The 14,769-nt window shown below is 37.6% G+C and overlaps 3 protein-coding genes and 1 long non-coding RNA gene across 8 annotated transcripts; 2 read left to right on the plus strand and 2 right to left on the minus strand.

The window, feature by feature from the left end:
- The first annotated feature begins 363 nt into the window (after window positions 1-363).
- Window positions 364-6,392, plus strand: LOC110854224. Of its 3 annotated transcripts, none has more exons than XR_004835537.1 (6): window positions 364-560; window positions 665-696; window positions 782-1,787; window positions 1,882-2,233; window positions 2,303-2,471; window positions 2,557-3,506. It is a non-coding gene; the product is annotated as an uncharacterized LOC110854224 (long non-coding RNA). The 3 variants fall into 3 exon arrangements; XR_004835538.1 differs by having other exon boundaries at window positions 546-560; window positions 668-696; XR_002548299.2 differs by lacking the exons at window positions 364-560; window positions 665-696; window positions 782-1,787 and adding an exon at window positions 6,175-6,392 and having other exon boundaries at window positions 2,092-2,233; window positions 2,557-6,064.
- Window positions 6,393-6,459: 67 nt separating this feature from the next.
- On the minus strand, window positions 6,460-8,005 carry LOC118436537. Its single transcript, XM_035854854.1, has 5 exons — window positions 7,733-8,005; window positions 7,546-7,671; window positions 7,097-7,482; window positions 6,773-7,034; window positions 6,460-6,670 (listed from the first exon to the last, which is right to left on the minus strand). Exons 1-5 carry the CDS (start codon window positions 7,985-7,987, stop codon window positions 6,485-6,487), a joined length of 1,215 nt encoding a protein of 404 aa, XP_035710747.1. The 5' UTR covers window positions 7,988-8,005; the 3' UTR covers window positions 6,460-6,484.
- Window positions 8,006-8,363: 358 nt separating this feature from the next.
- On the plus strand, window positions 8,364-8,948 carry LOC110854157. Its single transcript, XM_022102558.2, has 2 exons — window positions 8,364-8,614; window positions 8,689-8,948. The coding sequence occupies exons 1-2, from the start codon at window positions 8,396-8,398 to the stop codon at window positions 8,932-8,934; spliced, it is 465 nt and encodes a 154-aa protein (XP_021958250.1). The 5' UTR covers window positions 8,364-8,395; the 3' UTR covers window positions 8,935-8,948.
- A 23-nt stretch (window positions 8,949-8,971) lies between these two features.
- LOC118436538 lies at window positions 8,972-10,317 on the minus strand. Of its 3 annotated transcripts, none has more exons than XR_004835536.1 (2): window positions 9,997-10,317; window positions 8,972-9,559 (listed from the first exon to the last, which is right to left on the minus strand). XR_004835536.1 is itself a non-coding variant. In XM_035854855.1 (2 exons), the coding sequence occupies exons 1-2, from the start codon at window positions 10,083-10,085 to the stop codon at window positions 9,060-9,062; spliced, it is 564 nt and encodes a 187-aa protein (XP_035710748.1). In that variant the 5' UTR covers window positions 10,086-10,247; the 3' UTR covers window positions 8,972-9,059. The 3 variants fall into 3 exon arrangements, 1 of the variants encoding a protein (XP_035710748.1); XR_004835535.1 differs by having other exon boundaries at window positions 9,621-10,291; XM_035854855.1 differs by having other exon boundaries at window positions 10,022-10,247.
- Between the last annotated feature and the right edge of the window lie 4,452 nt (window positions 10,318-14,769).

A 14,769-nucleotide genomic window follows, 5' to 3' on the forward strand; every position in this document is an offset into this window, starting at 1 on the left:
ACTTCTTGTACCCCGAGGAACGTATGTATGTATGTAAATTGTAAAGTAAGGCAGGCACTAATGGCCCGAGTTAAAGACTTAATGAGTTAAATTGAGTTTAAATTGTGAGAATGTGTCATTTCACTCACTCCATTAAAGATTCGAATAGCGTTTTACACTTTACTTTACACCCTTCTCGACCCGACTCGATTCCATTGTTTCCATTCTTTCAGAAAGAAAATGTATGTATTTCCATGAAAAATTTGCATAGGCACGAAAGTGAGTTTTAATTTGAATTGAATGGGCTCTAAGTGTCTATTGTTGTCTGATTTTGTGTATGTATTTATGAGAGAGAATTCCCATTAGTCGTGCTAAATGTGATGTACAAAGTATGTATTTTGTCATCATCGTTAAGTGTTCATTTAAAATCTAAAAATACTCAATTTTGATCCAGTTATTTACTGTCCAGACAAAACATTTACTTAAATGGAAATTTTTGCTTTGGTCGAAGACGACCATGATCTAGAAAGACGACATTTTTAAATTGATTAAACCTTCAGGTTCAGTTCGCGTAATACTGCGTATGTAAATTAAACTAACTAATTTATAACTATTTGACATCTTTAAAATTAAATTAAAGTGGTGTAACTCCAATTTATTTCAATTATTGTATCCGTGTTGACAGAAGAGGATGAATTAGATACCGGAAAATGATGCGTATGTATTTATTAAAATAACGCGTCTGCTACAAGTTGTTGTTGTTTGTTGGTACAATTTTTAATACATTTATTTACAATGACAGATTATTTATCGACACACAGTAAACTAGTAAGTATTTGATTCTTGATAATAAAGCTTCAAATAATTATTTTAGTAAATGTAATGTCAATTCTACGTATGTAACTCTGATTCTGGTACTCAGGTCCGTTCACAACAATATTAGCATATATACTTATCTTAATAATTGCTTATCTTAGATATTGTTCAGATTATTGTATTCTGTATACTAATAATTATGTATCTGTGATGTAGGTATATTCTGTGTTTGGTTGATTGCTGCATTTGCAAAAAAACGCTTGAAACGCTTTTGGCATGGAATATTATAGAAATTACATAGAATTAATTATTTATCTAGAACAAAACAAAATATCTAGAATAACGATAAATTTTCCATCCAATCTTCCTCTTATAAATCACTTTACATTCCAACATTGAGTATATTTGAATATTTCAATTCTGTGTATTATGCTTCAGAATATTTGACTTTTTCAGCCTAAATCACATTATTATTGTCGATGTACAATAATTATTGCTAAACTAAACTAAACTAACGAACACTTTTAGCAGATCACTAACTTTTCGGACATTGTTTGTATGTAAAGGTACTACCGATAATATTAATCTATTTAAATATACTGAATTATGCTGCCTGCCACCCTACATAAATGCTGACTGTATACATTTATTATTATGATTGTTCCACAGTCTATAAGATTGATTGTTCCAAAGATTCCTTTCCGAAAATCCAACCCAACAAATTCAAACAAGTAATATTGGAGTGAAATTAAGACCAGAGTAAAAGTACGATAACCCAGAAAACTAAATATATATTTTTTACATTCTTTGATCCCATTCACCGGCTTATTAGGAAGGTAGTAATAATCTTAAATATTATGGGTGGAAAACTTAATAATTTTTAACAATTTCAGGAAACATTCTAATATTTCTCACAGTTTACTTAAAGGAAATAATTTAGCTGCTAAGTGTATATTTACAGATACCAAATGAGATGGAGATATAGATCTACGGTTAGCACTTTTCTATTAGATTCCCTTCCTAAAAATATAGATATTCCTTTTCGTTGATTATTATGAGACTGTTCATTTCTTTACAAACGCACAGACCTTAACCTTCGATACAGAGTGCAAAACATGCAAAGAAGGCACAACAATAGTCAAGAAATCCTAAATCACTGTCCGGATGTCGAGGATTATACTTGACCAGATACTCCATCCTCCTTTTGGCCTGTTCCTGCTCAGGGTCAGCTTCAGCTTCGGCCTCTTTCAACATGTCCATGATTTTCTTATACTCTCCAGAATGTGGCTGGTCAGGGGACACGAGGCGACGCTCGTCTTCATCGTCCGGATTTCGGAGGGGGCAACACTCGTCGACGATGTCTTCCTCCTCGGGCGCTCGGGGTTCGCGATTATGTTCGGAACTTATCTTGTCCAAGTCCTGTATGTGCAATAATCGAGTAAGAATTTGCATATATTACATAAAAAATCAAATTTTTTTTTCAAAATTTGACCCACTTCGTCCACAGTTTTAGGCCCGCTGTGACTATTATGCCGACTTCCGGAACTGGTGGGAGATGACGTGGCTGGCGTGTGATTCATGACGACCACTTCCGCCTTGTCGTTGGAATATTCCTCCTCAGAGATTAATCTGTTGAGTTCAGAGGGTTCGGAATCTGGCTCATTGTCACCTTCTCCGTGAGTCTGAAAGTTAACAAGCTACAAATAAAGTCCATATTCTCTTATTAGATTAAGGGTGGAAATTTACGATATAATTTCTTAGAATTTTTGTATAATTCTCATTCTCACCGTAACTGCGGCCGGAGATTCTACCACGGTTTCGGTGGATTTCTTCTTTCTCGGCATTTTTACCCGGATTCAATTCGCTTTACACAAGAACTGAAAACGCACTTTGTTTGCCTTGCACACAGAAGATTCTCAACTTAACTTTTTTAGTAAAAAAAATTCCGAGATTTGTGTGCACTCTTTTTCCACCCAGACAATTTATTTGATCAATGTTTAGTTATATTTGGGAGTGAATGAGGTCATCAATAATTCATCCAATCCAGCAGTCTCACTTCAATATTGAATCTCTTAAACAAATTCTTACACAGATTTGATTTATGTGTTGGATTGGAGACAACTTGGAACACGAGGACTGTAAAATATATATTATTTCTGCTGCAACTGACTGTGATGAATTAAAGATCCTTGAAGAGTCAGCAGATCATCCAAAGAAGAAGAAAATTATTATACAACTCACTCCCTCCCTATGCACAAGATTTATGCTATAAATTTGTGTAGTCTGTCCAAATAACGAAATATTGATATAAAGTCTTCAACTTTATCCTGACAATTTTACGGATAACGTAAAAATAATGGATATCTCTATTTATTGAAGATGACGAAATATTATGAGTGACAGAAGTGACACACCAATATCTCAACTTAAATCATCACTTATTTAATGCTTTCACATTTTAAAACTTATATTAAATGCATGCACTCGTTGCATATGTATGTGGTGAATTGTAATATATGTCCCACAATTTAATTTTATTAGAGATGCAGATATACGATTGGGGACTTTTTTATTCACCTCGTGGTAAATTATCACCTTCACTCGCTGCTACACTCCTATTAATTTACCTGGCCAGACTCGAACTGCAATCTCATTAATAATATATTTATGTAGAAGGAAACACTTTTCATTCAGCGAAGTATTTTTTATGGCCAGCAATGCAATGCAATTTATGTATTTATCTTTATTTTAGTGGTTTTACTCTCCCGAAAATGTGTACAACTGGTACAAAAATGAGATTAGTGGGTTGTATGTGGATTGGATTTTGATGAGCAGTGTGTATGTATATGTACGTTCCATAAAAAGGAAGAATATTATTGGCACTATTTTTTGTCTATCTTTTTAAGTATCTATTTCTCTTTTGTGTGTTCTCATACCCTAACTTTTATTACAGCTTTTTTAAATCTACTATTTGATGATGACGATGCGATGTCTGTGGAGTTGAAGTCATCTCTCTCCGTGAGCCACACCACATAAGCAAAGCAAAAGCAAGGATATTTCTGGATCTATTATCCATTCCAACATATTTTACTTTACACATTCAACAACCCTTTATACGTACGTTTCCCATGTGTTTAAGTAACGTCTATCTGGCTTCTTTTCATCATTAGCTTACCAGCAAGCCTTGCATTACACAAACTTACCTTTACACATAGTTTGGTGCATGCAGTTATTGCATTGCAGTCACTTTAGATAGTTGGACGGAGGAGATGTAGAATAGAAGCGTCAGCTATTTAACTCCGTATACGCGTTTTAAGACCTTATGGGCTCGGCTGCTGTAATATACGAAATAGTTGCATGGATGGAAGTGATGGAATCTTCTCATTTTAGGGATGAGTTACAGGGATTTGCAGCATAAGCAAAGCAAACCAACCACCTACTGATGGTTTGGCTTGGTGTGGTTCAAATATTTGATGCGTCCTTTGTTAGCATGGGCTGATTTGTAAGAAGTTCGATTTTGGAGAGCATGCTGATCTCGGAGTTGAAAGATTGATCTGAGAATAAATTGATCTCATAAATACGGTTTGGTTGAGTTACTATTAGATCGCGACAAGATTGCTGGATGATTCTTTCTATATGCAAAAACAGGTTGCATGGTTATAATAGCTGAAGGTAGCAAAATTCGCTTACACGAGCAGAATCATGATGGCAAGTTAGTTTTGAAGCTATAAAATAAGCCAGTTCTGCTGATTTTCATAACTGGGAGGTTGCTTTTGCTTCTCCTGGTCTCTTCTTCTCCTGTTTAATGGTATGGTTGTTGGCAAATAAGTATGGTTGAGGACGGGGGTTGGCTGAATTGAATTTTACATCCCTGCTGAATAAAATACAGTGCAATTTTTTGCCTTGATGCAGACCTGGGATAACTAGGGGCGTAGTACCCGACACGAGTGGGATTAAGGATTATAGTGGATTAAGTTAATAATTGCTACTAACATTATGCCAATAACCATATATTAAGTTGTTAAGTAGTTTGTAGTAATGAGTTGTCTCAAATAAATGGCCCCTAGACTGCGGTCTAATCCTGGATAATGGCGATGGATGGATGAGATTTATATTTGCATGTACCTGAGCAAATGGATTTTCAGATGTACTTGGATTTGGAATTATTCCACTTATGTATTCATGTTTTATGATGTTGGATTGGTAAAATATTTGGTATGCTAGTGTTACATACTCAAAGACAAGGAGCTTGGAAAGTGCAAAGTATGTATGTATAAGCCTATTTAGGTAGTCATTAAGACATTAAACAGAACATTTTCCTCGTCATCTTTGCAATACGTTAAAATCATGTTAAGAGTAAAATATGTGCATGCATTTTGTTCACATCCTTGGTCAATAAGAGAGAAAATCTTACTAATTAATATAGAAGTATGTACATGCTCAACGTTTATCCGTGTCCCATTAAGTCTGGGACACATAAGTAAACTCGAGGTAAAGAATTTACAGTGACAAAATTGACAATTGCATTTTATGATGTGCCAGACAGCAAATTTGCATAAGCTCAGCATACATACAACAAAGGTTGACGATAAGATAAGGATTGCAATTAAAATAAATAGTTGGGACCTAATGAGCATACCCCGGACAAATATTTTTTTATCCTACCCTACTCGTGTTGAGCTCAACATGAGTAGGGTAGGATAAAAAAATATTTGTCCGGGGTATGCTAATGAGTTGCATCCGTTTCTGAGTAAATCTATTTACTTATTTAGGGATTATGAAATATTTCCGATTTCTTGCCTCATTACGGAAAATGATCATTACAGAATCGATACTTCGTAGTTTTACATGATGTGATTCTTCTATGAAATTCGATCCGGAATGACTTTTACTTTATTATTTCTAAATCAGTGGTTCTCGTTCTCGCGTTGGTTCATGGTTCATTAATTTTAAGCGAAGAGGTTACAACGACTCGGTACATTTTTTCAAGACAAAATTTCACACATCGTTTTTCATCTACGAGGAGAGGACGACGCTGTATCACATCACATGATTGCATAATTCAATTGTATGCAAGAAGAACCTCACAACCAGTGGCCGCGGAACCCGTGGGGACATCTGGGGACATTAACATTGTAGGATAGGGGAGGGAGGGGTTTATATAAGATGGACAGATGATGCGGACATCGAACAACCGTGGGGACATTGTCCCTCAGTCCCCACGCGTCCCGACGCCACTGCTCGCAACAGGATAAATTATGTACAAAAGGTACAAAAATCTCCGTATATAAAAACCAAACTCGTTGATGTTTGTTTGATGCTTGATGCGATAAAGGTATCAAGTGTCCAGTCCAGTCTGCTAAAATCTTTACTTAATAGGAAAACAATGTACGCGAGAAGAAATTCATTCACATTTGTGTCAAGAGATGAGACATATATTTACATATTGTTTTTGTTAGTGACTAGAGTACAGAATTAAGACCAGTTTGTATTCAAAGATAATTTAACAATGTCATTCAACATTATCCAAACAAGGGACGAATGAATTATGCGATGCAGAATGTGACAATTTGTTTGCTGCCAAATTATTGTGGGCGACACTCCCTTAAATTATTTGCCTACTTTGATTAAAGTGAAAAATCTAACGTAATAAATAAATCTGGTTTGATAACCTTGATTAAAATCTGCACTATTTTAATGTATTTTTATTTTCTGGAGGGGGAGGAGGTGGAGCTCCTTTATTTTGAGGGTTCTCAGTTTTTCCTCCACTTTTAGGCTCAGGGGGACCTTTGATGTTTTTGGGTGTTTCTTTTTTCGTATGGGTGGCGGCATCCACAATTTTCTCCATAAAAGTATGATGGGCATGTTTCTTTTTCTGAAATTTGTAAAAACAGACGGGGAACATTGTCAGGTTTGTAGCCAATTTTGAATGTCAATTTCCCTATTATTCAGAAACCTCATAGAAATTGTGACTCACATGATGCCCAGCGTGACCCTTAAGTCCTGTGATTAGTCCAGAATAGTATCCCGCAAGAACGGGAACCTTTCCAACTTTCCGTGATGCTTCAGAATTATTCGCCGTATTATCATAATTAGTCGTGTTAACATCACGAAATGCATTTGAAGCACCAAGTTGTGGATTGATAATGACGTCACGAACTTTATCCATTTTTTCGTCATCTAGGAAATCCTCCTCGTCCCAGTCGAACACTCCAGTGTCCGCTATACGTTCATATTCTCTGCACATATTTAGTTACAATTTACTCCTAATTAATCAATTAACTAATTTATATTTCCTAACACGTAATGCCGCATGGGATCAAAGCCGGAATAATCTTCGCCACGAATGGTGAATTCGTTCCCTAGATGCCACATGGGGACGCCGCCTTCCAAATCCCACGCGACTCGATCCCGATATTCCGGAGTGACCGAGTCATGCAGTAATTTCCGTTGACGCCATTCCGTCAAGTTTTCCTTTTTTGCGGGCCTCTTGTGGTACTTGAACTTTCTGTCGATAAGTTTTCCAGAGGGAGGAATGTGTCGTCGGAGAGGGTGACGAAAGTCGGGCGTTCTTGGTCGATACGTCCACATGTCCCACGCTTCCATCGTGTAATATCGCACCACGAAGAGAAAGTAGACATGAATTATGAGATTGGTGCCGAGAAAATATCCGTAGCGTTGCCATTTCTGAAAAATAATTGAATTTAGCTAATTGTTCAGAATAATTAATTTCGTGTTAATTTTTATAACCATGATGTCTTCTGTTCTGCTGGTAATGGATAAAATTCGGTACAGCAATGGTACCCAAAATCCTGTGACTACGAGACGGCACGTGATCCAGAGGGTTCCAGCGATAAAATTGATAAGCCCGCCACACTGAATTTTTGGGTTATCGGTAATTATTACATAATTCAGCATTAATTCGTTTGTGACTTACCTTGCATATATTGGTCGCCCCGAGAAATAATGCTGTCCCCATTTGCAAAAAGAGGCATCCGTAATGCACCGTGAATCGGAGACCGGGCAGGTCCATCCATGAAAATTTGTCACCAGCCACAGTCTCCACTGCTTTTAGCGTAATTTCGTTTGCTTCTTTAAGGTCATACTGGATTCCGACTTGGTCCGGTAAAAATATTGAGAATAATCCAAAGCACTGTAGGATGCATGTATATATTTGGTTAATTTGTGGCATAAGTTATGTCATGATAAGTGCATATCAGTATGTATTATGTGAAAGTAGTACAAATGAGAAAATGCATATCCAAAGTGTTCCACATCTCAGGGAGCAACAGCAACACGGGTTCCTGACTCGGAATAACTGATCTTTCTTCCAAATATTGCACATTTCGGTAATTATTCGGTTTTTCGGTTTCGGTTTTTATTTCGGTCTTCACGGTCAAGCTACAGATACGAAATGCTAAATGCGGACCCCACAGTCTATCGGAGTAATCTATCAAAATGCTATTTCGTTGCTACGCTATCAAATTTTTGAGCATTTTGCAAGATCTCAAGTCAATTTCTATTTTCATCCAATTCAAATTTTATAAACCACTCCGACTTCCACTTGTTTCACTAAATTGCAACCTCCTGAAAGCTAAAAATGGTGATTGTGACCGTTCAAGACGCCGCATGGCAAGAAATCGTGAGCGTCGGAGGAGCCAGCGCCATTTCGGTGACAATCACAGAAATCCTGCGACTTTCGGGGATCGCTTCTCCAAAAGTCATGATGGCCGTGAACCTTGTCATCATGATTCTAAACATGTATTGGCAGTACGTGGACAATGGGGGATTGGAACAGTGGACCGTCCCGCGACAATTGGTAAATAAATTGACGAATTAATCACACAAAAAATAAGTCAGAGTTGTAACTACTCATTGATTTTCTCTGAATAGAGTCGCCTCGGCGTCAACGCCACCGTGTTCTTTGTCGGGTTAGGATTGTACGGCTTATTTCTTGGATACTACGGAATCACCAATGAAGCCGAGATGTCCAAACATTTGCACATCGTGGCCTCCGACGCCTCTGCCATCAACGGTTTTCTCGCCTTTTTAGCTTCCTCCACGGTTTACGCCGTCAATCGAGCCGTCTTCAACTTTATCCTGCTTTTGGTTGCAATCGGCAAGAAATTTTTCGAATGATAAGTACAAAAGTAGTGTCCTTCTTGTAGGCATGTAATCTTAGTAAAGCTCGCCATTTATTCGTACATAAATAATATTACAAATATGTCACTGCAATAAAATCACAATAAACTCGTAAATATCTACTAACCCAGAAAACATTCTGCCAAAGAGTACAAAAAACAAGCACAAATCGAAGAAAATATTGAACATGGTTGATTAATATTGTTACTGTTTGACTGAATATGTTTGAAATTTGGATCCTTTTCGAAATCCAGAACTTCCACGCTCCAAAAATCCTTGTATGAATTTTTGGCATCTTCATCCCCCCAAGAAGGCGAATAATTATTGCTCTTTGTTAAACCCCAGTTGCCATTAATGTCCCAAGAGAGGTCTTCCCCACCACACCCACTGCTGCTCACAGATTTGGCGGACGGATCTCCGGTGAACATTGCGTGATTGTAGAAAAACGAGTTTCGAAATATTGGAGTGGTCACGCGAGGTGGCAAATTTTGCAGAATTATTGGTTCCAAAGTTATCGGACTTCTTGGCGGAGATGATGAGGAGGGATCATCATACCGCAGTTCCAACAGGCTGGCCAGTGACTCCGACGAGGTTGACAGGGACGGTTCCGACATTTTGTGACCTAAAAAGTAAATTGTTAAGGACAATTAGTTGTAACTTATCATTTAAATTTATGACCATACATTAGTCTATTAATCCGAAATATTCCAGAAGTTCCCGAAATATTCTACAATATTCCCGAAATATTCTACAATATTCCCGAAATATTTCCCAATTTTCCCGAAATATTCCCCAATTTTCCCGAAAGTTTCCCCAAAATTTCCGAAATATTTTACACCTTTCCACCACTAACCAACGTCCTTTCACCACTATATTAGATATTATGTAGAACTATGCACACCGCAGAACCAAAATATTTGTATCCTGAGAATTACTGCGTATAGCCTACGTTTTTCTGAGAAAGAACAAAAGAACAACTTCAAGGAAGCTACGCTACCCGACCGACAGGCAGACTGGCATTTATTTAGTAATAAAATAAAAGTAAAGCAGCGCTGTTACTTCAATTATGTAATCACTCTTTTACCAATCGGTCCGCATTTTAAATCACAAACACCACGTAATAGACACATTTCATTTAAGTGTCCCATTCAACTTTGTTGTTTTTGATGTAATTTTTCTCAGAGAAAAATCGTATGCACAGACGTAAAGGTTTCATATGAGACTGGTCTCTCGAGAGGTGGTGGGTGATGTTGTTTTATTTTCTGTCTGCAAAATATATTTTGAATGGAATTATCATTCATGATGATGTGACGAGTATGGCAACCTTCACCTTATCCGAAAAAAAGTAACAACATTTTCATGAAACCATTTAAATTAAGCCATTGTGTTGTCTCCTCAGTCTCATTTTAGGACTTTGTATTTTATCGCAGTTTGTCACGCACGGTGTGGTTTTGTCTTGCTGGTCGGTTCGCCTTACTGATTAAGGTGTTAATGAGTAAGCATTTATATTTAGACCATGTTTAACGCTGGAGACCAATTAAAATCCTGAATAGTTATGATGGTACGAAAACAATAGGTGACTACAGGGTTGGGTAACAGCAGTCACGATCTAAAAAAACTTCCTGTTATAAAAATCTAGAAAGAAGGTGGACATGATTTCGCATTCGAATTACATGCATGCATATGTACGTTGTTGTAGCAGAAAGTCTTCATATTATTATCGGGTGGACCCCTTTATGGGAAGGTCTTGTCTGTCCGTCCGTCTATATCCACGATAATGTTACAAATATGCGAATGATAATTTCGACATGCGGATTTCATTCTAATTTTCAGGGAGGAGTTAGGTTAGAAGATGGTCGTTGTAGGTCACAAGGTCACGGCGATGGGTAAACGGCCAAAAATGTTGAATTTTAAAAATTCGACATTTCGACATTCGACAAACTAAAAAATCAATTTTTAGCCCGAAACAGGGCTTATGTAATTAGTTTCAAGCGTTTTAAACGTTAGTTAACGAAAGACGACGTAAGGCACGTATATATCCCACTTGGTTCACCCTATTGCTACATTTCTTTTGCAACGCTTTATTTAATATCCCAATTATTGCAAACATCTTTTAAAAAATACAAACCAGTTTTTTTTTACAAATTACTCTCAATCTAAAATAATGATCCATAAACCACACGAAATTACTACAATTCTTAAACTGCTACAATTTCCTTCGTCTTTTATTATGCGAAACGCTAATAATTTTATTCCGACAGACAATCATGAAGTGAATATTGCTGCATGTACATACATACTTTCTACTAGTAGTATATACATACATACATTTGGGTACAATCTCATTATAAATTGATTCTTGTGGAATTAAAAAACAAGGGACAGGATTTTTTGAACGTAGTAGTAAAATAAAATAATTTTGATTCACACTTGGTTATCGGGGTGGTTGCGTGGCATGTTGGGGATTGACTCTTCCTGTGAATCATCCTCTTTGGGCAGGACAATGCCAATATTCCCAGAATTGTTCCCACAATTACAATTCGTGCAAGATTTAGGAGAAACGGCTTTATTCCCATTATTTTCGGGATCAGAATTCACCCCAGCTTCGGATGTGGGCATGTTGGTGGGGTTATCCTCCTCGATAAGAACATTGACTTTGTCCTGTTCTTTGTCCTTGTTCTCGATCATTGCACCACTGCAGTCATCTTTGGTATCACGTGAATCTTGCTGAATAACAACTTTGTTCATGTTCACGTCATCAAGTTTTCTCTCATTTTCATGCACGACACTCTTCCTTTTGCACCTTTTACACATATCGTCAACATTAATTTCTGCCCGTGGTTCGACCGGAATCGGGTCTGGTTGGTCGGATCCGCCCGGATTGTCGACTTCCACCACGACGATGTCGCCCATTATGTCGTCGTCGTCCACAATGTCGTTTTCTAATTGATAATTATTCTCTTCTTTTTGTATAATGATGAAAGTAAGTGTTTTCACGTAGTGGAGCATGGTGAAGGCGACGGAAAAGCAGAAAGTGATGACCAGTGGGTTTTGAGCGGTCAGAGGAGCATTAATTTTTCCAATGGAGAAAGGTCGATAGTAGAAAAAGAGAATGAGGATGATCTGAAGTTGCCCGAGGATGGATTTTGCTCGGGCATTATTCTACACAAATTAAATATAATGATGATTTAATTAAGGTGTTAACTTTAAATATGATGTGGTGATCAGTGGCCGCGGAAGCTGTGGGGACATCTGGGGACATTAACATTGCAGGATAGGGGAGGGAGGGGTTTATATAACATGGGCAGATGATGGGGACATCGAATAACCGTGGGGACATTGTCCCCTGTCCCCTCAAGCTTCCGCGGCCACTGGTGGTTGGCATAAACAGATACGCACCTCATACAAGTAAAACGGCCCCATCGACCTCGCAATTGGCCACGGTCGTCTCGTCTCCATTACGGCGAACACAATTCCACACAAAACTCCGACAACGTTCAACTGCACAAAGGTCAAGGCTCCAGTAGACTCGTAGATACTGACGGAAAACGCCACAATTATGAGAGGGATTGAGTACAGAATATTCATCACGATGTGGACTCCCTGTAAAATTGTGCAATTTAAAGTCAACCTAAAACCACCGTATGTTGAGACTTTCACCGAAAAACTTTCTCACCAAGAATCCAAGCCTGACAATCCAATGGATACACGATGCTTGATTAGTAATTCGTCTAACTTGGTGGATCGTGTCCAAATGAATTAGTTTCATGGTGCAGTACACAATGTAGGATAAGGACAACAAAAAAAGGACGGTGTGCCATTGTTCAGCTTCGGTGGACCCTCCCGTCCCAATTAATATTTCTCCATTTCCTCCTCCCCTGCCAACGACGAGAATGTCCGATGATCTGTTCCTGTTCGGATTTGGAAAATGTTTTCTGCCATCTGGTCGAACTAGGGAAATGTGTGCCTCTTCAAATTGAAAGTACAACTGGGCAAAGGCGATCATGTAAATGGTGCTGTAAACGAGCATGGTGACCTAAAGAGGAGAAAACAGTTTAATGTTCCGCCATGATAAGCGAGATCTTATCGACTCTCTTACCGACGTCAGGAGGGTGGGATACAACCGATAATACGACGCGAACGCTGTCCCCACACATTCTTTTTGACAAAAGATGTGAAATTCTGCAAATATGCTGATCAGGTACATGCAAATGAAGGTTTCGCACGCACTGGGTAGTGCTCCTCCCATCAAATATTCGTAAAAGTTGCTCGCCACTACGGACAGGCCGATGGCGAAAGCAACGAATGCGAAGAATGATAAAAGTTGGTACATCTGCGATGACAGAATAATTTTCAGTAGTTCCAAAATTGTTAATGAAAGGTATTTATGTGCATATTTATTTACCAGAACGGCGAGTAGAGCAAGACATGCTTTCAATTTATTGTTGCAGGTATCCATTATTCAGTTAATTAATAGTCTAGAAGATGTCCAGGATAATTTCGTCAATGATTTCAAGGATGATGTCAATGATTTTCCAGACATCCATATTCTAAGTGGTCATACAAGCAGATATCTCCCTCTAATCAAGGCAAATATAATTTTGAGAATTCTTTTACGTTTCGAAAATCCGGAAGTGGTATCTAATAGTAACCATGAAAATTTAGATGACCATATTTGCATGAGCCTATAGAGTAGGTCATCGGGGTTCAGCATATTCGGAATAGTCGTAGGAGCCTCAGCATATTGGTCATATTAACAGCTTCAGTAACCTCTTTAATTACGCCAGTTCTTAAAAATTATCAAATTTGGTGCAACATGCAGGGTCTAAAACTATGCATACATACATAACAAACACTTCTTTGTCAAACGGTCGCATCACTTTGTTTCATGCACGCGATCTAAATATGTACATATGCATACATATGTTTGTCTTGTTTAAACAAGGGTTTTCATAAAATTTTATTTAGCAAAAAGAAGTTCCCCCCAGGTAAAACGAAAGGCTTTTGTATAATCAAAAGTGTTCATCGTTTTCATTGTCCAAAAAAAAAATTCCAGTTCCAGCACTTCCATCCGGCATATAGTAATATATTTTCATCATACTTTCTTTTTCTGCACAATCTGCATGCATACATAAAACACATTATGATATTTAACTATGTATGTATTTGAGAGAAACTTTCCAGGGCATTAATTAATTCTTAATTGTAATAAAAGTCCTACCGACCGATGCAAATAAATATGAATCCTGTTCAGATTTCAAGTCGACATTTGATAATCTGTCCAAATTACAATTTTACGAAATTCTAAATATTTTTACGAATCAAATATTGCGTGAGGGAAATTAGTAGTATGTTTTTGCATAGGAGGTGCAAGCTTATTTTAACCCCATCACGATCATCATATTCATGATTCCATGATATCTACATATCGTGTATTGAGGAAGAAACGCTTGACACTTTCATTTGCCATCCGAAACTTGTACAAACAAATATGCACAAGCTAATTTCGCACTCAAACGCTAAAGACACCACCAAAAATTGAATAATTAATCCATTTCTTGTTTGGTGCATACCCTCCTTATTTTCCATTCGGCAAAACAAACATCAATCCGGACAAATGTAAATGTATATGGTCAAAATTGCACAATATTTTTTACTTGTACTACTTGATCATGCCCTTGTTTATTACCGGGTTGGAAGAGGGTAGAATTATGTGCACATATGCATATCAACTTTATCCTCGTCGTGGCATGATTTTGATGTACAATTCAATATACATACATATCCGAATCCATGTTCGAAATTGACACAATGTTGTACATTTTGTGTTAC

The sequence above is a fragment of the Folsomia candida genome, unplaced genomic scaffold (genome assembly GCF_002217175.1).
Source record: "Folsomia candida strain VU population unplaced genomic scaffold, ASM221717v1 Fcan01_Sc009, whole genome shotgun sequence".
Taxonomy (NCBI): domain Eukaryota; kingdom Metazoa; phylum Arthropoda; class Collembola; order Entomobryomorpha; family Isotomidae; genus Folsomia; species Folsomia candida.